This window comes from Podarcis melisellensis, assembly GCF_964234715.1.
Source record: "Podarcis melisellensis genome assembly, chromosome: 1".
Classification (NCBI taxonomy): Eukaryota; Metazoa; Chordata; class Lepidosauria; order Squamata; family Lacertidae; genus Podarcis; species Podarcis melisellensis.
In genome coordinates this window covers 23,795,080-23,819,873 of record NC_138528.1, presented here as the reverse complement: position 1 = coordinate 23,819,873, position 24,794 = coordinate 23,795,080, and the positions used below count along the sequence as shown (strand labels likewise).

General features: G+C 39.8%; 1 protein-coding gene across 12 annotated transcripts in view; it reads right to left on the bottom strand.

Moving 5' to 3' along the window:
* EML5 (EMAP like 5) overlaps positions 1 to 24,794 on the bottom strand; it is a 90,193-nt gene that overhangs the window by 59,620 nt on the left and 5,779 nt on the right. For 11 of the 12 annotated variants that reach the window (XR_014167761.1, XR_014167762.1, XM_081908454.1 and 8 more), the window contains exons 2-4: positions 11,741 to 11,900; positions 6,072 to 6,170; positions 4,498 to 4,566 (exon numbers count right to left, since the gene is read on the bottom strand). Coding sequence is in view for 10 of the 12 variants with exons in the window: in XM_081908454.1 (XP_081764580.1) it covers positions 4,498 to 4,566; positions 6,072 to 6,170; positions 11,741 to 11,900 (328 nt within the window). In the remaining 2 variants the exon portion in view is untranslated. Of the gene's footprint in view, positions 1 to 2,141; positions 2,236 to 4,497; positions 4,567 to 6,071; positions 6,171 to 11,740; positions 11,901 to 24,794 lie in introns of those variants that run through there. The other variant, XM_081908453.1, reaches the window with a different exon arrangement.

Below are 24,794 nucleotides of genomic sequence, written 5' to 3'. Positions count from 1 at the left end.
AACCAGGCAGAGGGCCTTTTCGGTAGTGGCGCCCGCCCTGTGGAACGCCCTCCCATCAGATGTCAAAACGATAAACAACTGCCTGACATTCAGAAGACATCTTAAGGCAGCCCTGTTCAGGGAAGTTTTTAATGTATGATATTTTAGTGTTTTCTGGTTTCTATGGAAGCCTCCCAGAGTGGCTGGGGAAACCCAGCCAGATGGGCGGGGTACAAATAATAAATTATTATTATTATTATTATTATTATTATTATTATTATTATTATTTTACTCTCATGAAGGAAATTAACCCATTCACATGTCCAGTTACTCCGGCAGACATTGCACTTCATGCTTCTGTTCCCCAACTCCACTTAATGGACAGCTGTTTGTGGAGGGAAGGCAAATCGAAGCATGATAATCTCACAATACAGTAGACATTATGAGGAAAGTTGAAAAAAGTAGTCGCAGAGCTGCTATTATTGATAGTAGCTATGTGGGTCTAGTAACATCGATGTGCGCCCTGATGCTATGCAGCATTTCCCCCCTTGTTTCATAAGGAGCACAAAAAGGAGATTTACAACTTTATTCCAGTAGCAATTGGCAGAACAGGGGCATTTACCTGACCTTTCATCATCTGCATTGCTACAGCTTACTAGGAAGAAGAGGAATGATGTAGTGGTGAGGCTGGCATGATGCAGGAGTGGACTGGCTCTACTGGTGCATTTGCATCATGTCAACACTGCAGTGCCTTGCCCCTCCTTCGCTCCCTTCCAGTAAGCTGCAGAAGTAGCCGTGATGGGAGCTTAGGTAAATGTCCCCACACCGCTGGCTACTATGGTGTGATCTGATGCATGTTGCCTTAGCCTAGAGGATGAGTTCAATGTGATTTACAGTCAAATCAGGGATCATATAACTCCAGATGTAGGTTGCAATCCTAACTAACCGCATTTCCTGAAAATAACAAACTCTAGTTGTAAACTAACATGATTTGCTGGTCAGATTTACACCTTTGTTTGGGAAACGTATGTAGCAGTATCAAAGAAAATGTTGATTTAAACCTGCCTTTTCTCCCCCTCTGAACTGAGAATTGACTTGCCCAAGGTCATCCAGTGAACTCCATACTTGATTGGGATAATAAATGCAAGCTTCATAGGGCAAATGGATACACTTCATTTTATTATATCAGAAATGGGGAATTCTTACCTCTGATCAGTACATAAAGGGCAGTCTTTCTAAATACTGTTATAGGTTTGGGTGGGGAATGAACCCCCATACACCCAATAAATTGATGGATGTCATTATTTGGAGTATTGGAGGGAAGATTCCAGGCGAGTGGAAAAATACAAAATAAACTTCCTTTCTAATGCCAGGACCTCACCTGGTATAGAGGCGTTAACGAAAAGTGTTGATGGCCATATCAAAGGGGAATCCTTGAACCTGGGCGGACAGGGATTCCCAAGGTAATAGGAAGGGGGCAGGCTGGGCTCACAAGGAAAATTGTACTTCTAAAAAACTATGCTTAGGGTGAGGAGGAGTTGCTTGAAGCAGAGTTTGTGGGGGGAAATAAAGGGTAGAACCACCTTGGCACTTGCTGGAGGAGGGTGTACCAAGAGACCAGGAGCAATGACTGACTGCTGCTTAGGCCCCAAGCTTGCTGAAGCTATGAGAAGGGTAATGAGAGAGATTTTGGGGCATAATGTTCTGCACACACCCCGTGGAAGACTTACTGTGTATAGGTGTAAAATAAGCCATATATCTTAAAGCGCTACAGCCTCCACTGTGACCTGAATTCCCATGGAAGCATGACTCTGGGTGAGCAACTGGAAACTCTGGAATTTTGCTACCACTTGGCAGAGATTGGGGTGGTGTGTAACAATACAATTTGTTATTAAGATAACTGTAGATCAATTTCTCCAGGATTAATTCAAACCCTTGCTACTGTGTTATGCTGTCATTAACCCCCCCCAAAAAATTATTAAAGACTCTCCTAAGCTATTCAGGCATGCCTGAAGAAAAAAAAAGTAAATATGCATAACCAGAAATAGCCTGATTTAAATTCAGTCCTACCCGAAGGAAATCCATCTCTGTGTTACCGCTACCAAAAAGCCCTATTGTTATTAGATTTCATGGAACAGATAGATATTTGAAGCTGAACTTACCGCCCAAAATTCCATATTAAAACCTGTTTGGAAAGTCAGCAGTGGGTGCAGGAAATTTATGTAATTGCTTCTCCTGTCATTGCTTTGGCCTGTCTGAATTGCATGAAGGAGGCAACTTGGATACAAAGGACAGAACAAGACTTATTGTACTATCCCAGCAACATGGCCATTTTATGACAATCAGCATGGGATACATATGACTAGCAGATTACCCCCACTAGGAGAATGAAATCCATCACTGCAATGAGTCCTAAAGACTGCCTAGGACCTGACAAGATAATAACTTTATTTTCTTTAAAGACATCAGGTTGCAATATGAGATCCTATGAAGTATCATGTCCTGTCATTGCTACTCTATTTTGCCATGACAAATCTTTATCACTGTTAACACTGCTATAAAACAGACTAGACTTAGCTGCAGAATTTAGCAGGACTATATCCTTATTAACTCTAGATCTGCAGCATTAACCATTCATTACCATTTTGTATCTTGACAAGCCACAAGAGAGTTAATGGTCAGAAGTAACTAGGCTAAGTGGGGATGCATTTGTTGCTGACTACAGTCCAGAGTTAGTCAGTGATCCTTCCTGACCTCAATTAGTCTTTAGTACTCAATTTTCAAGAATGTTATCTCCAGACAGGATATATGTTATCTAATTGTTGTTTCTAGCTCCATGCATATTTCCAGTTTCTTGGTAACTTAGTTAGCATACCAATTTTTGACTAATTTGTAAGTACCAGAAGAACATACACTATTAAAGTGGTTTTTTGTGAAAATTTTACACTTTTAAAAACTTTCCAGTGTTTATCAGATTAACTCTCCTTAGCATTTCTAGTTATATTACTATTTCAAAACAGTATTCTCTCAAGTAGTTGAAATATTCTACTGTTTCAGCCCCTTGACAAACTTCCTAAAATCATAGCATTTTACTGACTCTCATAAGTATGGTATTTCTGCAAGTTATCTATAGCTCAATAAAAGCCTTTTCACCTAGAAAACTTAAACTACATCTCCACAATAATATATGGTTCCTTTTCAGTTTGGTTTTCAATCTGGTTTGGGAAATAAAACACCCTTAATCACTTTTGTCAAGGGATAGGCAGGGGAAGTACAGCCCTATTCATTCTCCTGGATCTCTCTGAAGATTTTGATACAGCAGCTGAAGTAACTTTCTGGACTGCTTTGCCAGGATGGGACTGGAGGAAAAGTTCTGATGTGGCTCCAGTCGTACCTGGGGGTGGAGAAGATCCAGAAAGTGATTCTGGGAGACTGCAGCTCTGCCCTGTGGATTTGTTTTATGACAGGTGTAGGGAACCTTTTCCAACCAAGAGCCTGAATCCCTACCTTCCACAAACCCCATGGGCCATTTTGACAGGGGCCACCCATCTGTCAATCAAAGGGGCTTGCTATCAGCAGTGATCAGCTGGCTGCTGCAAACATTGAGCCCTGCTGTCAATTCAAACCATGCCAGAAAATGGACATAATCCATTCCCATCCAGAGATTTTTGATAGGGTATCAGGGCACAGATGGCACCCAGCCCTCTCTCATTTCCATCTACCAATCCTGGGGAGGCAGTGGAAGATCAGAGTCAGTGCTTGGCAGAAGTTTTAGAAAGGATGAACCAAATTTGAACCTTAATCCAGACAAGATGAGGGTAATATTGTTTGGGGGTTCCGATGATCTTGGATTAGGTTTCAGCCTCTTCTGGCTGAAGTTGCCACAGATTTACTGTTTGAGAGTTCTCCTGGACAGCAGGAGAACTGTTTGAGAATTCTCCTGGACCTGCCAGGTGGCAGCAGTGGCCTTGAGCATTTCCCCCCAATTCTGCCTTGTTACATCAACTGAGACTTTTTCTGCATTGAAAACTTGGCATACATGTAGATCTTCCAGCATTTAGTCAGTAGCTTATTGGTATGATTCGTCAAATGCTGAGGTATGATGAGAAATTTCCAGTTCAAAATTTTATGGAAAACCCACATAATCATAGACTGACATGTTAATGAGCTAATAGCTGTTCACTGAAATTGCTATTCAATTTACAAAGTTGTTTGAAAAATTAATAAAACATACTGTATAGGGCAGGCATAGGCAAACTCGGACCTGCAGATATTTTGGGACTACAATTCCTATCATCCCTGACCACTGGTCCTGTTAGCTAGGGATGATGGGAGTTGTAGTCCCAAAACATCTGGAGGGCCGAGTTTGCCTATGCCTAATATAGGGCAATAGTCAACTAGGTTTCACTCAGAGTAGACCTACTGAAATTAAGGAATATAAGTTTGGTCCAATATTTTTAACAGGTGAACTCTGAATAAAACAGTTGAATACCATTCAGACAAAACATATTGTCTTACCTTAATGTGTTTTACACCACAGCTGACAAGTTTGTTTGGTTGGTACAAGTCCCAAGAAATATCAAATATCTACAGGAGGGAGAGAAGAAAATAATCAAAAGTTTTGAAAATGTATTTCATTTAATCTGAAAATATCAATGAAGAGAGAAAGGTGATCATGATATTTAATTTCACCATAGGTTTCCAACGACCTGTGTAATGTTAAAGGTTTTACATTATTTTCAGTGGTAACTGATCATCTTAAGGTAATTAATAATATATTAATATGAAGTATACTAATGTATACTTTTATTTAATAATTTAATAATTGTCTCCCGAGTTGCTGTGCCCAGTAAGACATGGCATGGTCTTGCTTAAATTTGGACTCTGCCGTGAAATTCACTATGTTATCTTGGGCAATTCACTGTCTTTCAGCGTAACTAACATCACAGACTAACATATCTGCGAGACATAATTGTAATGTAAATAGGCAAACTTGCTTCATGCCACCAGTACTTTAAACATTGTAATAAAAATAAAATGTATATCTAAGACGATTAATTCAGGTATTTGCTATAACTAAATGAAATTTCAGATACTGAGGATTGTATACTTCTTAATACAAATTGATGTTAGAACCACCTTCAAAACTTAATTGTGAGCGCTGAGAAGCATCTGTCTGACTACTATTGGAGATAGAACACTGGACTGAGTAGACCTTCATCTGATTGACAAATGAATCTCTCATAAATCTGCAAAGCTAGAGATGAATAATCACAGGCTGAATGTCATTTAAGATCCTAGTTAGAAAACCGACATGAAATCCAAGTTCCTTGTTTTGGATGTAACAGGGAACTGTAGTTTAAGCTAACCAGGATTGTCACGCTCATGAATAAAGGAGATTGGGGCCTAGCTGTCAACCTTCCCTTATTCCAGCGCCGTTTTCCACTGCTTCCCGATGCTATCCCGGATTGTTAGATATCCCATAGACTGTCCCTGGGACAGGTGAGGCTGCTGATCCCTTATTTTCGAAGCTCCCTGGGACAGGTGAGGCTGTTGATCCCTTATTTTTTGATCCCTTATTTGATCCCTTATTTTCAAATCTGAAAGTTGACAGCTATGGCATGGGGTGCCTGCGCAGGCCTGGTGCCCATTCCCAGATTGCTAATCTATGTTTTAGCAAACTGGTGGTTGTACTTCCAAAGCAGGCCTATACGATTTGTGACGGCGCATGGGATCACTGGGTTGAGACATCCGAAACCAGGCATATGTGTGTATGTGTGTGTGTGTGTGTAAACAAATAAAGAAGCAAGGGATACAAGTATATAACATTACAAAAATGCTGTGATGAAATATTAAGGTGCTACTTATTTACTTTATTCCAAGAATACCAATATGTTTTGAGCAGCAAACTCAATTTGCCATTTCACTTTAAAAAAACAAAAAACAAACCACCCTCTGTGTTCTAGTATAGTCATCAAAATATGTTCTAACCAACATAAAGATACACCCAGAAAACAGATTCCTAAAATACATGCAAAAGTTTTGACAACCCAAAATTTGATACACACTCTTATTTTTAAAATTAAACTTACCCTGTCTGTATGACCAGGAGCCATAGACAACATCTTTCCTTTTCTCCAATCCCACACACAGATTGTATTTTTTGAATCCAAACCAACAGAAAGTAAACGCTGAACGTTTCCACAATGTTAGAAGAGAATAAAAGAAGATATTAACATTTAAACTAACAATGTGCTCTGTACTTTGTGAGTGGGAGAACTCAACCAAATGATAATCTAATGACACACATATTTGAAAAAGTGAGCCAGATACTACAAACTTCCTAAAGACAGAGTCTAGGATCCAAAGGGCCATAGGGTTGTTGTATTTGGGCTACAGAGCTTCCTCTCCACATCTGTCATTCTTCTCAACAAGGAGTTCATTTATAGCCTCTGATGAAAAACAAGAAGTTGAGAAGAAAAGAACCAGTAACAGGTTCAACAGGATTAAAAACATGTTTGAAAGCCTAAATATGGAATGAGCATTAACCAGTGTTAGCACTGATGCAGATATAACATAATACCACAGTTAAAGCAGATGAGGGTCAGGATAGCGAATTTGCTCTAGAGAGGAAGAAAGGAAGGAGGAGGGGATTGCAAGTTCCTGAGGTTGGCTTCTGGGATGCAAACTATGGTTTTCAGGAAGCTGGCAATCTAGATGGAAGCACTTGTGCATGGGTTCTTTGGATCCTACCCAAATGTATTATCTGACAGAAAGAGTCTATTTTAAAGCACAGAAATAACATTTTCAGTAATAAAGAGAGAAAAAGAATTTCTGCAGCGGCTGTTTGTGCAATGCTCTCTCCAGGGAGGCTCACCTGGCACCTTCATTAAATATTTTTAGGCATCAGTCAAGAATGTTCCTCTTTTCCCAAGCCCTCAGCTAATTAAGCAATCTATGGCATTTTAAATGTTTGTGTGGGGTTTCTTTTCCTTACTGTGTTATGTATTTTGTTTTTATTTTGTTTTTTATATTGTAAACTGCTCTGTGATCTTCAGATGATGATGATAATAATAATAATAATAATAATAATAATAATAATAATAATAATAATAATATGATGCTTTGACATGTAGGCATGTTTTTAATCGGTGGTGAAAACAGACCACTGTAGATGTCTGCCCAGTTCTAGAGGAAAGTCTGTTCCTCAATGCCAGTGCCATTACAGAAAAGGTCCATTTTAGGATTGCCATAAAATGGGCTAATGTAGGCTGTGGCGCCACCAGGAAAGTTTTCTCTGAAGATAAACATAATGATAGTTTTGATTTATTTTATTACCCTCGCATTACAGTGCAGAGTTAGATGATACCATGCTGGCAACTGAAAACAGGCATGGCTCTGTTTTACATTCCCTTGCTTCTTAGCATTTTATTCGTCCTAATCTCGTGCCTAAATTAGGTGATGAAATCAGTTTGAACCCACAGTAGTTTGTAGAAGAAAGCATACCTTTTCAGGGTATGAAAATAATTCCTTACCTCATTGTTTCATTTCTTCATGAGCTTCTATGCCAGTCCAAATGTTTGTATATAGATCCTCCCTGCCAAGCAGATGGAAACAGTACACAAATCCTTTTGGGTAATATCATTGCCTGTATACAAAGGGCTTGCCAATTCTGTAAGCTCCCACAACATTTTGAAAACAGCCCATATTTCTTGTGAAAAATGACATCTTATTGAATTATCTTCACATATTTTATATGTAATTAATTTAAATTAATTCTATAAAGGTTATATAGATTCTATATAGAGGCTGGCATAGAGAATCTAAAAGAATAAAAATTAAGGGAAAGAAAAAATAATCCCATTTCCTTATTGATCCTCTAGGCCAGTCCAGAAGCTGACAACCTTCCAAAGCATCTTTCCATACCACTAAACTGGGATTAGCATCTCCCAGTACTGTGCAGTGTGCTGTTCCTAAATTCTATCAAAGATTTATGTTCCTAGTAGTTAGGAAACGTATGAAGCAATGACAACCAATTATTCATATATGCAAATTATCAGCAGTGATGTGCAAACTCAAAATTGTGCCAATAATTATTATTTCTTTTAATATATTTCCAAGCATCTCCCTTTCATTTCTCTACATTATTCTACAGACGACAATATCTGAGCTTACTATGCAAGCAAGCCCTTTATGTACAGTGCATGACATCAGATATCACTTTAAAATATTTTGTACTATCCATTCTGCAGTTTAGGTTAACCCATAGCCAAATATCTGGACTGGCATAGAGGATCTCAGAGAATGACACACAAGCATCTAGAAATTTAAGAACCCTGTTCCATGAAACATTGAGTCCAGCTCTCTGTATCCCACAATAGTCTGTTTGTTGCACCTGGAAAGCACACGAGGTGGACATTAAGGCAAAAGTCCTTTCCCACTGTTATTCCTTCTTCTCCTGCCAATCAGTTTAACTAGATAGCCTTCAGGCCTAGTATTATGAGGGAGGAAAGGTTTCTCTAACTCTGCACACCATGCAAAAACATCAACCACACCCCACCCCCTTATTTACCCTTTTTCTATTCCAACAAGCCCCAAATGAAAGGAAAGGTGCTCAAGCAGCCAGATCATTTTGGTACCCTTTTCTACACATTCTCTACTCTACAATATCTTTTAGAAAAGTGGAAACCATAATTATGTACAGTATTCCAAGTGTGCCCACACCTGGCACTAAAATACAGGGAGTTTTATTTTGTGATTCCTTTTCTACGAATTCTTAACACGGAACTTGCTTTTTTACCCTGCCACATGCTGCTAGATTGATTTTTTATTGCACTAGCCACCATTACCTCATTGTTTATTTTTTTCCTGGTGAGTTGTCACCAGTTCCAATTCTGCCAGTGCATATGGGATGTTTTTTTCACTCAACCCCTTTTGGAGAGATCCTTCTGGGGCTCTCTGCAATCCTTTTTGTTTTTACCACCCTGAATAATTTGACGCCATTGGTCACCTTGCTGCTCATTCCTAACTCATTTATGAACAAGTTCAAAAGTGTCTGTCTCAATACAGATCATGAAGTGTCGGTGGGTTCAGGCATGACCCAAGACCAGATTTCAGCTCAAAAGGATTTATTGTAACATCAGGAACAAGAAGAACAAGAATGGCAAACTGGGGCACTCCACTCCTGTGAAAGGTCATCTTATGCTGTGACTGGTGATTCATAACACTGGCCCTATCTCAGCTGCCTGCCAGCTCCCAGCAAATGTCATTGGAGGGTTTTAGAATCCTCTCTGTCTTTTGTTATGCTGATCAAGCTCCTGAGCTCCAGGAAGCATTGTGGCCTAGGCCTGTAATGTCATGCATATAGCCTGGCTTCAGCCTACAATGACTACATACATAACAGATCACACCTTATTCCTTTGATTCTTAGAACTATCTGTTCCTATTCTCTGTTCCCTATTCTTTAGCCAATTACTGTTGGGACCCATCCTCTTATCCCACATCTAATAAGTTTTTTCAGGAGTCTTTGATGAAATGTTTGTAGAGGTCCAAATATACAATGTCTATTGGACTGCACCTATCAACATGCTGTGAGAGTTTCAATCAACTTGTTGTTGTTGATTAGTCGTGTCCAACTCTTCGTGACCCCATGGAGAGCAACTTACCTTTGCAAAAAACATTTTATTTCTCCTGCAGCAAGACTTATTATTCTAATGCTCACATTTAGGGAAATTTTGCCTTTGAAAATCTATACCAGTCCTTAAGCAGCATGATCTTAGTGGTCCAAGTGAAGTTATAAAAATTAGGATGGTATTCATTCACCTCAATCAGAGGTTTGCAAACACTGAAAATACACAAGACTTCCTGTGTATAATTTAACTGTACCTTACTGATATCTTCAAAACGGTCTATTGAGAAAACGTATTCCCTTTCCTGACTCTCCTCCTTCCCACTTAAGTTTTTGGTTTTGTCCCTTAATCCAATTCCTTGATTTTTATTTCTTCTTGGCAATTTTTCTCTATAGCAGTTAAATAGCAGCATTACCTGCATCACACAGATCAGCAGATGAGATGCTATGCAGAATCCTGCACCACAAACAGATCAGTAGATGAGATGCTATGCAGAATCATGCCTGTGGGCAGGGGAGGGACAGGATTGCACATACTGGTCCTGTTCCAACCTCTATGCACTGATTCTATTTTCTGATCAGAGCTCCACCTCACATTCCTGCCCCAAGTAAAGACACTACATGTCACAAGTTTAGGCCTACAAGATAGGAGGTACCTGGTGAAACTATTTACATTTACTGCCCAAAGGGAGTAACAGAAATAGCAGCTGTCTTTTCTGCACCAGATTCTCAGTTCACAGTGGGAAAATAATATTTACATACATTTCAAAGATTGCTTTAAGATCTGCCTTTCAAAACAAAGTTTAGAAGCTTATTATTATTATTATGGTGTGGCTAACCTGTGGTCCTCCAGATTTTGTTAGATCCAAACTCTCTTAGCTCCAGGAAGCATGGCTAATTGTTAGAGATGTTAGGAGCTTTAGTCTAGCAACATCTGGGGGAACAAAGTTTAGTCACCCCTACCAGAAACACATTAAACAAGCTATACAAAATGCTCTTGATAGTTAGAGGTGTGTCTCAAATGAAAAATATTGCACTGTACCAGTAACAAATGTCTAAAAGCATCACAAAGAAAAGAATATGAAAAGCCACTTTGGGGTGAGGGAATCAAAAAATGGTGTGTGAAATGTGTGGCGGTGTGCTTGACCCTTCTTCTGTTTGCCATTTTTTATTTAAAACCATCTTCCTTTCATTTCACTCCCTATCCTACCCTGGAAGGGTTTCAAGTGCACATTGACTTTGAATATGTGCTTCCCAGTGACCACTGAATGTCAGTGATAGGAGACTAACCATCATAATGTTAATGTTTCTTTCATATAAAAGCAAGAGTCTCAGTAAAAACCTATCAATGAATAACCCTGTCATAAACTCCCAAATATTGTGAACCTTAAATTAGGTTTGTATAAAGTCATTTGTGTGCTTGCCTAAGTCGAATAAGAATTTATTGCATGTGGCCAGGCAGGAAAGTTTTTGTAAACTGCCAAGGGTTTCCTCCCTTTCTCTTCAAGCTGTCAATATGCCACAAATGACTAACATGAATTTGTGTGGGCAAACAGACCGAAAAAAATAATAACTAGAATTCACACATTTATTCCAATCTGTTTGCAAGGACATCCTGGCGACCATTCTGTCATCAGTTATACAGTTATGTAAAAGAGGATTGAAACCTCTTTTTTCCCCAGCTAGATTTTGTTGACTGCAGAAAACATACCATAATGTGTATTCTTTCAAAAGCTTCAGGGTGCATTTGCATGGCCATGGGTGATCAGTATACTTACAAAGTTAATTCTGAAAACACAAAAATGAACTCTACAGGACAACAGAAAGCAGGCGAGCAATGCTGTACCATCCCACTAACCACTACTGCAGTAAGCTATAGGTTGGCTTACCAGGCCACTCACATGCAATAACTTTACTGCCTGTTTTTTAGAATGATGCAGGACCCATTTTAGCTGTGTAAATGTGCCTTAATTTATCTCATGTCCATATTTTTTAAACGTCTATAAAAGTAAGTAAAAAAAATGAGCATTTCGGTTAATTTGTCTCCCAAACTCAGTATGTACAGCAGAATTTATAGCAAAATGATACATATCATGCACTCATTAAACCAGAAAACTAAACACATACACATACCTGACCATCTACGTCAAATGCCAAGCAAGCTATACCATGTGTATGAACATCTTTCATTACTGATATTGTCTGCACAGTGTACGAGTCCCAAACACAGATATACGGTTCTTTCCCAACTTGACCTGTTGCCACCAATACTCGTTCAGGATGCAAAGCAAGACTTGGAAAAAAGAAACAGGGGAAAGTTGTTATTAAAATTTAAAACAGCTGTTCAGCGTTCTGAATGCAACAAAACTTTCTATAAAAAATAAATACAGCTCTGATCTTTCATTCAAAGGTGTTACAGCTAATATGTCTAACAATCTTTTTCTATACCTGTGCTTTAAATAGGGGTGGCCCACCCATGAGGCCAGGTGAGGTACCGGTAACCACCTCAGGCGGCATGATCCACAGGGCAGCAGATCCTGATCTCAATCTTTCTTCCCCCTTGTCCCTGATGTAGATTGTCTCTCACCCTGGCAGGGAAGGGGCTGTCATTTTGGGGTCTGCCACAGGTGCCAAATGGCTTGGGCTGGCCCTGTTTTAAGATTAGCATTGAAGGCCCTAATTAATGGACTGTCTTTACATTTAGTTAGTTTTAGACTTTTTAAAACCACCTTTCAAACAGATTTTAACTGATGTGTTTTATAGGTCATGCTGTTGTTTTAATTATGTATCATTACTGTAGATATAAAAGTTATTTTTTTATTCTAGCTGAATATAACTTACTGAATTATGTTTTAATATATTGCTGAATGTTTGTACTTGTTTTAATTTTAATATTTTGTTATTGTGTTTTTATTGTTGAGTTTTGTTCCTTGGATGGATATGGTCCACATGCATATGCACACACGCACTCACGCACATACAGAGGAGGAAATTAGACATATTATATATATATCTCTTTATTGTGGTCCATAGACCCACAAAACACTTTCAAAACATGATACAGTTAACACAACCAAACAACAAGCGAAAGAGACCGAGGTAGTCATTTTGTTATGCTTAGAGCATGATGGTATTTGTTTCTTGCGACCTCCGAAAGAAACTGCCACAGTGAGTGTAATATCATTTGACCTATCCTCCAGAAGGTATTTAATATGGGAGGCCTCAGATTTCCCTTGAAAATTTGACATATTTGAAGAATGGAAAAAAGAAGGAAGAGGGAACCAGGTCATTAGGCTCCGACAGCTTTATTTTTCATTTTCTTTTCTTCTTTTTCCCTGCCTGCAGTGCTAATAGTATCTAAATATAGAATGGAAAACTAATTGCAACTGGCTAAGATGACTGACTAATGAGAGAAAATTTGTGAGCAGTTAAATCCTCAACTCAGGTGAATAATAATCTGTGTGGCTCAGCTAAGAATAAAAGAAAAAAGACCAACAGAAATGAACTAACCCCTATAATTAAAATATAACCAGAATATATGACCTAGTTTTAAGTACTTAGGCAGATGGTCTGTTTATAGCCTTTGGGCAAGATTAATTATTTGAAGAAAAGCTGTATATTATACATAAGACAAAAAAAGGTCAAGCAGTCACAGTAAGGTGGCATAGAAATAAGCACTGGTAATATATTATCAAGGAGATGGCTTATATACTATTACACAAAAAGGGCCCATTTCCCTCTCCTTCAGTTTAAAATGTTATTTTTAACATTGCAGCTTTCTTACATTTTAGTTAAATATTTGACTGTAGCTACAAAAGGCAATAGGGTAAGTGATTAGAATCATAGCGGCAAAGAAAAGTCCTCTTGTCCAGTTCCTCTAAGGCAAGATCCCCTGGACATAATTCCCTACAGATTAAATGCATGATAAACCACAATTTGCCACAAGCAAATAGCAGGAGAGAAGTTCAGTGAACAAGATGCAACATACTAGTGGTGTTTGAAGAAAAAATAAGATAGAATGAGTCAAGCAAGTCAACCATTGCACATTTCTGAATAAAAAAATACCCAGGGTCACTAACCAAAGTGACATGAGAGGAAATTGTTTTGTGTCTACCCAAATCCCCATTAGACCTTGGGTGTAATGTAATACCCACCCACTGAGACTTCCTTTAACAACACCACTTCCTTCTGCCAGGGCTGGTTCCCCATTTGGGTACAATGGTCTCAATGGGTCTACCTCCTCTCTGCTGTTGCTACTGTCTCTCCTTCTGGGCTCAAATCAGCACCACTTCCTGAAGGAAGAGGGAATAAAGCAGATACAGTGTACTGCTTCTTCTCATTATTCTCACAGTGGGCTCATTTACTGAGGACAGGAAAGCATCAAGGAGAAGCATCACACTGGGGTGTGAGCCTTAGTACATACCCTATTATACCAACCCCTGATGCCAGCCCAAAAGCTAATTCTCCCCTATAAAAACCCCATCTGTTACCACATTCACAATACTGCAGAAAACACAAGCTTGTAAACTCATGTTTGCCATGTTTTATTGGAAAATAGATTCTCCCATCTCAGTTTCTTTACTGCAGCTGTGACAGCCCCTGATGCCCCAAAAGTGAGGAAGGACAAAGAATCTAACAAAATGCAAATTAAAGCAAGATGATTAAAGCAAGCAAACAAACAAGGCTGTGGGAGATTGTGCAGCCACAATCCCTTCTTGCCTTTCCTTCTCCAGTCCTCTTATACACCTTCCTCCTGTCCTTCTCCTACTTAGAAAATGGAACTCTAATATTGTTCAAAGGCAGGCAAGGGAAGAGGAGCCAGGTGAAAAATCAGATGAGAGGTACATGAGCCGCACAATTTTCCACTGCATCATTCTGCAAGTTGTAATCTTGCACCCCTATCTGGTATGTCCTCAAGAAAGAAGCAGAGTCTTCATTAAAGGGCAAGATTCATCTAGTTAAGCTGCCTAGTGACAGCCTGGTGATCTTCCAGCTTATTAACTATTTCTTGGTACAACAATGGTAATAGGGAACATGTCATTGCACACAGACATTGTCTTTGACTCATACACACACATTCATTTTCTTGCTCTATTTCTACAATCATTAAGAATCATTATTTAGAAAATAATTCTGAATGGGGCGGGGGAGCACTGTCATAAGAATAAGTGCAGTGAGGAAAACATTTTAATTTCTGATCCAATTGTCACTTTGTGGAAGACACTGCTGGTACGGGCTGATATTCTCTACAGAAACCCAGACTATGGGACACTAGAAAATATATATCACAGGGTGGAACTCAAAATCACACTAAAAGAGACATGGAACTGCCACCACTATATGTCTCTTTCCCATCTAACATCTCATCTACTGTAGCACCACATACATTTTGCTGTGTGTTTCACCATGCCCACATCACATCACCAGCTGTTGATATTCAAGGTACAGAAGCATATAGGGTGTAATTCAACAGCTTGCCAGATGGAACAATCCCCTTCAGCTTGCCAGATGGAACAATCCCCGATCCCCCCACCTGTTCTGTGGGCTCTCCTGACCTCCCCAGAGCCAATTTCAGGGGTGCAGGAGTGGTGGCTAAGCCGCATTGTGCAAATGGAATCCCACCCATAGCATGTTGTGTTAAACTACACATTATTATTAGGAAAAGAGGAGAGGGAAACACATGAAGTGACAGCAGCACTTTATTATTATTGCACTCCTACCCTTCCAATGAATTTGCTTCACTTAGGGAAGCTTACAGCAAATAAAAACAATAAAATCCAGTAACAGGCTATTCTCTGGTAGAAAAAAATATCCCCACAACAAAAATCATACTCAAGGGAAGAAATTTGGAACTGCACTCCACAAATGAGAAATGGCTATCCATTTGTTGTGCTAAAACTGATTACCAAGGAAAGTTAATAGTGTCATTAAATAGAAAGAACAGCAACTCTCAATCAGTCATTTTATTACATCTGCAGGATCTTACCATACACAGCAAACTATACAGTGGTACCTTGGGTTAAGTACTTAATTCGTTCCGGAGGCCTGTATGTACTTAACCTGGAACTGTTCTTAACCCGAAGCACCACTTCAGTTAATGGGGCCTCCTGCTGCTGCCGCGCTGCCGGAGCACGATTTCTGTTCTCATCCTGAAGCAAAGTTCTTAACCTGAGGTACTATTTCTGGGTTAGCGGTGTCTGTAACCTGAAGCGTATGTAACCTGAGGTACCGCTATACATTGATGTTACCTAAGCCAAATAAAATAGATGAACAACTATTTACATTTATATTTTTTATAGGAATGAGTGTTGGAATTTCTCATCTTCAGATAACAGCAGCAGAACACAATTTATATATCCTAATTTCTTGACATAATTGCTTTAGTGTTTATGGCAGCAGTCCTAAATTAGTCACATGACATTACATTCCGCTGATCTCTCAAAAATGTAAAGGTACTGTATATTATTAGGTGAATCTTGTAGATTAGTGCAGTCCAAAATTATATTTTCCATTGTCAGATGAGGACACAAAATATTTCCACTAGATTTTCCTCATCTAAAACTTAAGATCTTTCTTTCTTTCTTTCTTTCTTTCATTCATTCCCCTCCCTTTACAAGGTGGCTTACAACAAAATCAGACAAGATAAAAACAAAAAGTAAACCACATGAAAACACCACCACCAACTATAGCAACACATAACAATTTATTAATAACAGCAGTGACAATCAATTTATCTAATCAGGTCTCTTCTATAAAAACCTGCCAAAACAGGTGCATTTTAACCAATTGTCTAAAATTATATAGAATTGAGACCAGACATAGAGGAATGCCGGTGGGAATTCAGGTCAATGGGCAAGCCTAGCCTTAAAGGTTGCAAAAGAAAAAGAGGAAATTCAGCAGATAAAACACACACAATCCCTCTAAATCTCCTCCCCCTTTTTCTTCTAAAGGCTCCCCCATGCCTTAGGAAACTGCCCATCAGAAATCCAGCTGCTATCTACTGGATAGTTTCCTCTTCCCCTGTGCCTCTCAAACAATTTTTTTACTAATTTCCTGCAGTTTCTTCATCACAGCTCTTTTCACTTCTATCTTCTTTGAACTTTGGTTTGAACTGGTCTTTTTAGCATAAAGATTGACCACTTTGTTCTATGTAGAAAGCAGAATGGTACTGCTTTCAGATGAGGGGATATATTGCACTGGAAGATAAGCCAGTGTATGATGTTATTAGGTCCTGTAATTTGTTTAGTCAAGCCTATCCAGAAGCTCATAAAAGCTAGTGTGAATTTTAAACTGCTTTGGTATTTTAACTTCTTGTATTGTAAAGTTTCCCTTATTTTATAGATTTACCTTTTTTGTAAACCACTTTGAGGTTTTCTATAATCAAATGGTGTATAAATTTTATGACCCTAGAGGTCCATGGACCACAGGTTAAAAACCCCTGTTGCAGTAGATAGTTCCTGGGTACCAGTCTGGGCCTGTCAATCAACATGTTCAGTTTATTTGGTGGATACTTGTGGTATATCAAATGCGCCTTTGAGGGGCCCATTTTCCTCTGATACTTGTCTGGTGTGGTCAAGGCAAGCCCAATACAGTTTGGCACCTGAGGCGAACCACAGAATGCGCCCTCCCTGCTATGCTACGCTACTAGCACATTTTGCATGTTCATACAGCACCAAGCACTCACCAGCAATGATGATGATAGTAATATTTTTGAATTTCTACAGCACTGAGCACTTGGTAGCAATTATAACACAGAACAAAAAACATTCACATGGTTGTACAGCACCAAGCACTCACCCCCCCCCCAGCCAGCATGACCAATGGTCAAAGATGACAGACCACTGAAGAGCCAGTATGGTGTAGTAGTTAGCGTGACGGATTTGGGCCCGGGAAGCCAGAATTCAAATTCCCACTCAGCCATGAAGCTTTTTCTCTCTGCCTAAGCCTACTTCAGTGGCGTAGCGTGGGGGGTGCAAGGGGGGCCGGCCGCACCGGCCGCAACATCTGGGGGGGCGCGCTCGCACTCGCAGCTCTCTGCCCCTACTAAAATCCACGGGTTAGGGGGCGCAAATTACTTGCCTTGCCCCGGATGCTGACAACCCACGCTACGCCACTGGCCTACTTCACAGAATTGTTGTGAGGATTAAATGGGGGGGGGGACCCATCTTGAGGGAATGCATGGCCAAGGGAGAAGAAGGTGGTGACAAGGTGGAAGAGGAAGATGCTGCCCCATTTCTGCTGCTTCACACGGCATAGTCACTGTAGTCGCTGTGTAAAGTGGCAGCAGCAGAGGGGCAGTAGAGTGCTGCTTTCCTATAGGCTTGCTGCTATCTAGGCATTCAGCAAATAGGCTCTCAAAATAGGCTGTGAAGCCACCCAGAGAGGTGTAGCATCTGGAGGAGAAGGAAGAGAAAGAGAAGCCACTGCCTTGCTGCCGCGGCTTTACACAGTTATGGCAACCTGCCATGTAAAGCAGCAGCACGGCAGCAGCTTCCTCTTCCTCCTCAGAGTCAGTTCTTTCAGGTACCGCTTAAGGCAGCTGTCTCACCCTTAGTTATTGGTGAGCCGGCTCTCGGTGTGGTCTAATCCCACTTGTTGTGGCTCTGATTTGTTCTAGCTCTGCTTGTGGACATGTAAGAATCAAGGAAAGGCTGTGTGAGCTGCTTGGCTAGTTGCAAGATAGTTATTTTTTAATGTGTTGTACGCAGTAGGGATGGGTGAATCTGTCCATTTTAGTTCCACTCAACTTCTAATTTTTCAGATCTTAAATTGAAGGGGAAAGGTGGGATATAAATAAATATAATAATAACAACAAGCAATTTAGTGCAAATTTCTCTTAACACAATATGTTTGTATGAAATTCTGTGGACGAATGCCAGCTCTCTCAGCCTGAAGCGAGATGAACGCTGCATCCCATAGTCAAGTTTGACTGGACTCAACCATCCAAGGGTCCTTTCCCTTCCCTTACCTCTTCCTAATATACTTTCCCCCAAAAAACCAATTCCCGTAATATAATGCTTTTTTGTAGATTGTTTTCACTCATATATGAGCACATTACCTGGCTGGAGAACAACATTGCAAAATTCAGTGTGAATTTTGATTGAGGTGATGTTTTGGTTCTTGTGTTGTTTCAGAAAGTACAAATTAGGTAGGCTCACTTTTAAATGCAAACTGAATCAGTTTCTCCTTTGTCCCTAGTTCCCAATAACCATTGTGTGGTTGCATAGTAGTATGCAGAATGTGATCTGCTGCATGGACTGGTCCAAGCTCAGAGTGATGCTGGGTTGAATATTGTTGGAAGTCCCAGGGGACTTTCTCAAGACCTTCCTACCTGTGGCCTAGATAATGCCATCAATCTTAGATAGATGAGATACCTTTGTGGATAGGAGCAGAGGAAGCATTGTTCTAGAAAAGCCATGAATATGTTGGCACACTGTGGAACCAAGCAAGAAAGCATAGCAGTGTTTTTGGCTTGAAAATGCACTATATATTGTCCTTCTGATGTCCATTTACCAAGGTGATATGTTTTAACATGCCAGGCAGATTCACCAGGAACAAAGTAGTACATGAACAGGCCTTTAGGAACACACAGGCAGGCAAGGCGATATTCTGGAGGTTAGATTGCCACAATAAAACTTATTTTCAGGACCATTTTAACACCAGATAAATGATCAAATAATTGGCTGCAGTTTCATAGAAAAGTGTACAATTTCAAACTCTGGTTTTCAAATTCTCCTATTCTGGAGTCCTAAAAAGAAATCAAGCTTAAAAATTCACAGACTAATCTTAGTAAATCTTCATAAATCATCCAGATACTGTCTGAAACCTTGTGTTGATGAAAGATATAGTATAATTCACCTTGCTTGTTCTTGCTGAGGGATTATAAACTGAGAACAAGGATTGACATAGTTCTAAAAGTCAGGAGGACATTTATTTTGTTGTCAGATAACTGCACTGTAAAATTAATCTATTTATCCTGTGTGAATACTGTTGTAATAAAAGGAATATATCCAAATTAAAGTCTAATACTGAAATTCTAATGAAATTCACTACAAGGTTTTCTTTAACTTTTTTATATAATACAAGTAAGAAATTACAATCTCTCTGATATATTTGAATTTCTTGTTAAAACTCAAATTGTCATGTTCCAGTGTATGCCCTTTCACTATATTAACTAGTACTCATTCTATTGTGTAAAGACACATAGTAAAAATATATGAGGAAGATTCCCCCATTTTTTCACAGGTTTCATAAAACACCTAAAACAAATTAATGAATTTCAGTACATTATACTCAGGTTTTTCTTAGCCATTCATTTATATCTACCATATAATTGCCCATTTCATGCAGAAGGTAACACATTTCCAATCAATTAATACTGATGAAGGTTCACAGCATTTTTAACAGAAACAAATGCACACAAAAATATAGGGGGGGGAGAGATTGTGTTTTATTTTAAAATTAATTTAGGTGTCCCCCCCCCCCTGAAAAATTAGTGCTCCAAGCTATGTAGTGCTAGCCTGCATTTATACAGAAGTTGTAGTACATCCAATAGGACTGACACTGCAGCCCTAAGCAGAGTATACTCAGAAGTAAGTCCCACTCAGTTAAATGGTGCTTACTTCAGGGAAAAGTGTATAGGATTCCATTGTTAATCAGCTTGATGAGTAGATTAATAAGTGTAACTCAATTTTAATCAAGAAGGGCAAATTTTAATTAGTGTGGATGAGATTTAAAAATACTTGTTTCTTTTATCATATGGTTCTTGTTCTGGTCTATTACTATAATCTTTAAGTATTAAAGATGGCCACTCTGAGTGGTAGCTACTGCTTTTTTATAAATTATAAGCTTGGTCATGTTTTGTTCAATGTCTAAAATGAGCACGAGTACCAAAGTTTATAGTGCAATCCTATACTACTACTCTATGTATGCTACTCAGAAGAAAGTCCCATGGAATTCAGTGAGGCTTACTGTGACTAACCATGGATGACTGCAGCCTTAGTTACTATCATAGGCGCCGACTCCATGGGGCCTGAGGGGGCCCGAGCCCCCTCAAAAATTCGTTTGGGGGGGCTCCGCCCCCCCAATAATTTAAGAAAATTATTAGTTATATTATGCTTTGTAAAATCACAAAATTATGTTGGTATTTTTTATTTTCCTTGTTTGACAATAGTTACCTTTTAAAATACATTCAGTAATGAGTTAAAACAAAGCCACTCCCGATCTAGAGAGGGGGTGGGGTTGCGGGCTCTCGACCCATCAACAATCTCGCGGGGCTGGCGTCAGCCCCGCGAGAAGCGGGGATTCCCCCTAGCTCATTAATATTCACCGCCCACGGCGGCAGCCAATCGGCTGCCGCAAAGGGCAGGCCCTCACAGGTTCACTTAAGGTCGGGGCAGCCCGGGGCTCGCCCCTTTCGTTCCCCCAGCAGCAGCGGTTTGGAGGTCTTGGGCCCCCCCAATATTTTTTATAAGTCGGTATGGGCCCCCCCCAATATTTTTTATAAGTCGGCGCCCCTGGTTACTATGCAGAATGAACTAGTGATGAACCTACTCATTCAACTCAGAGAATATTCAGAGGCCCTGCTTCTTTTCCTTTCATTATCTGAGGTGTAGTGGACAATTTGCACAAGACTGGGGGTTTTCAGGAGGAGTGAAGAGATTACAGAAGTTGGATTTGTCTGTCTTCTTCATTGATGGGTTTTAAGTAGCAAGTTGTCTCAACATTCTTGCACAGCCATCAGAAGATACAGCTTTATATACTTGGTGTTTCTCATTACTTGCACATTTTCAAGTATTTCTTAGAGATGCAACTGAATAAATATAACTATACACAGTATTCCAAATGTGACATTGTTATGGTAAAGAGATCCTGGACAGCAGCCCTCCGTAATTCCTCACAATTTCCTTCCCCAAAGAGTCACACAAAGTGCAATCTTGTTAAATTTGTACATGAAGCCACTGGTAGACATATTGTGAAAGTTACAATGACCATGAAGTCCAGCTTGATGGAACAGGTTGTAGCCTGCTCCATGAGAGAGAAGGCAAGCATACTAGCCAAGCCAACCCCTCTATCTTGTTAACTGTATTACTTCTATTTTTCTCTGTCTGCCTTCCCTCAACCTTCTGGGATATCTGGCCCAACCATGGGTGGTAGTCCATCAGCCTAGTCAGCTGGGACAAAGAAACACAGAACTCCCAAATCCCAAGAGACAGTAGACTGGTGTGTGTGCACCTCCTGCATATTCTTTACCCAGGAATTTGCAAGTGAGCAGCAATCATCTTCTTCAAGTAAAAAATATGGCAGGAGGGGTCAGGATTGGGATCTCTCCCCAAAGACTGGTGCTTCCTTAGGGCCAAAACTTGTCTTCCTGTGCAACTCTGTGCATGTCTACTCAGAAATAATCCCCAGTAAGTTCAGTGTGACTTACTCCTGCGTAAAAATGAGGATAGGAGTTGGGTCTTTATTTTCCTTCTTCCTCTATGCTGAATTTTAGATTGTAGACTCCTTAGGGCAGAGACCTGTATTCTTCTGCAAATATCTACATGACTACTTGGAGGAAATCACCACTGAGTTCAGTAGAACTTACTCCCATGTAACTGTGTACAGGAGTGGAATCTTGAATTGAATCCCCTTTGTTTCCTCTGTGTTGAATTTTAGATTGTGAACGTCTCAAAGAAGAGAGCTGTCTTCCTGTGCAACAAAATACATGTCTATACAGAAGTAATCCTCACTGACTTCAATGATACCAGTCCCGTACAAACGGGGTAGGCAGCCCCGGGCCTCAGAGGGTTAACCTGGCAAGGAGGATCTCCAGGGACTGGCTGCTTTTTTTGTTTGAGTTTATAACTTTATTCTAACAAGACTCCTGCCACAGGCCTCAGACAGGCTCTGCATGGGTCTGCCTGGTATTCTTATGAACAGGATGCAGTATTTGATTTTCCTTTTCTTGTTTCCTCTGTTTTGAATTTTAAATTGTAAGCTCCTTGTAACAGGGACCTGTATTCTTATGATTTCAACCTCTATTTAAGGTTGTGAGTGTCATTGCTTGTGTAGCCAAAATGGCACCATCCATGCACAAGTGGGAGGCATCAGTAGGAACCCCAGGATTTCAACAAATACAAAAAGAATTTAGTTAAATAGCCCAAGGGGCATGCAAGAGTGGAAGAAAACCACTGTGTTGCTGCTGGTGTTAACTGTTACTACTCTGAGCTTACAAAAAAAGTCTCATTTTTAAAAATAAATAATAGGACACAATGCAGTCATAGTTTATAACAGAAAGTGAGAGTTGCTCCCACATAAATGGGTTTAGATCTAGATTTCTGAACTGAATACCTTTCCTTTGCTGTTTCTCTGTGTTGAATTTTTGATGAAAAGTTCCTCAGGGCAGGGACCTGTCACCTGCTGCAGATTTATGCATGTCTGCTTAGAAGTAATCCCCACTGACTTAGTCTCATGTAAGTGGCTATAGGACTAGAATCCTAAATAGAAGCCCCTTATTTTGCTGTTTCCTCCATGTGAAGTATTTATTTTAATTCCCTTGGGACAGATTTATTAAACTGATCCACTAGCTGAAGCCCACACAAGGACTTCTTCAGCTACTGCAACAGAACAATCTCCTTAGTGCCACACTGCACTAAATTCCTCCTCATGTGTGTAACAATTAGGGTAACCAGCAAGGTGTGGGGCTGTGCTTTCAACAACTAGACCTAAACCAATGCTAACAAAATAGTCAGTTCCTCTCTAAATTTTCTCTTGGTACAGGTAAGCATACGAACTGGAGACCAAGAATTTGCCAGGGAGGAGGTGAGCAGTGAAAGGAGCCTGTTACCAGGATGAGTGAGAAAGGAGTGCAAGGACTGGAAAAGCATCAGGAAGAGTCATTTAGCATTGGGAACAGTTTTGTTTTCTAGCCACTCTTGCCTCATGAATCTGTAGTTGGACGAGCAGTTTTGGTTGAACACTAAAACTAACCATGATTAACCCAACATTGCAGGATCAGATGTAACAATAAACCATGGTTACCATTCATAAGCCAACATCAAATCATGGCTTCATACAGAGATTTGTTGGGTTAATTACCATTAACTTGCCAGGACAGGCTCACATGTGCAAACAAACTACATTTGAGCTAAACAAGCCATGTCTTATTTGTAAACATGGCCAATAACAGTAATTGTCAACTGCACTCCACTGGCCAACATAAAAACATGTACTAGGGCATGCATGATGTGTCAACAAGAGGATGAAATTAAGGTGGATGGTACCTACCTCCATCTACCAGCTTCTTATGCTGCTCTTTGGAGGGAAAGAGAAATAAATAACAGTGTACTCCTCCAGTTCCTTATAACTTAAACACAAAACCTTTAGCATAGCAGCATGATATAATGCTCCAACAAATCAAGATTTCTACTTCCTTCAATTTCAGTGCTTTACTTTTTTCCTTATGCATTGGTAGTCACACACTTTTATGGAAGAAAATAAAGGATTATACACTTGCTTCTATAGTTGGGTGGTTAAACCTGCCCTTTACATCTGACATTTAAAGTCATTTAAAGTCAAAACAAAAAAAATTCCTTCCAGTAGCACCTTAAAGACCAACTAAAATAGTTGGTCTTTAAGGTGCTACTGGAAGGATTTTGTTTTGTTTTGACTATGGCAGACCAACACGGCTACCTATCTGTAACTGACATTTAAATTGTTAAAGACTAACAGATTTACTGTGGCATCTATGCCATTGAACTAGTCCTTATATCACAATAGTGCTTTGAATGTCTGGGGTCAGTGTTTCTAATCTTTATACAAAAAGCAAGTGAAGTTTGCTCCAGTTTGGAATGGAGGAACCAAGCATAGAGTGTGGGAAACTATGTACTTTGGAAATGAATTTGCTGTGGATTTAGATCAGAGGGTGGTTAATTAATGGCCCTCCAGACATTGCTGGACAGTAACTCCCATAATCCCTGACTATTGGCCATATTAGCTGGGACTAATGGGAGGAAGAGTCAAACAACTACAGGAGGGCCACAGATTAGCCACCCCTGCTCTAGATCATCCTCAAAATGTGAGTTGAGGATGTGAATCCTCTTAAAGTTGGTATGGGAAGTTGAAAGAGAAGTAGCAAGGCTAGGGTTTGCTGGAGGCAAATCAAGTCAGGCCAAAGCGGTCACAAACAAGACCTAATAATAAT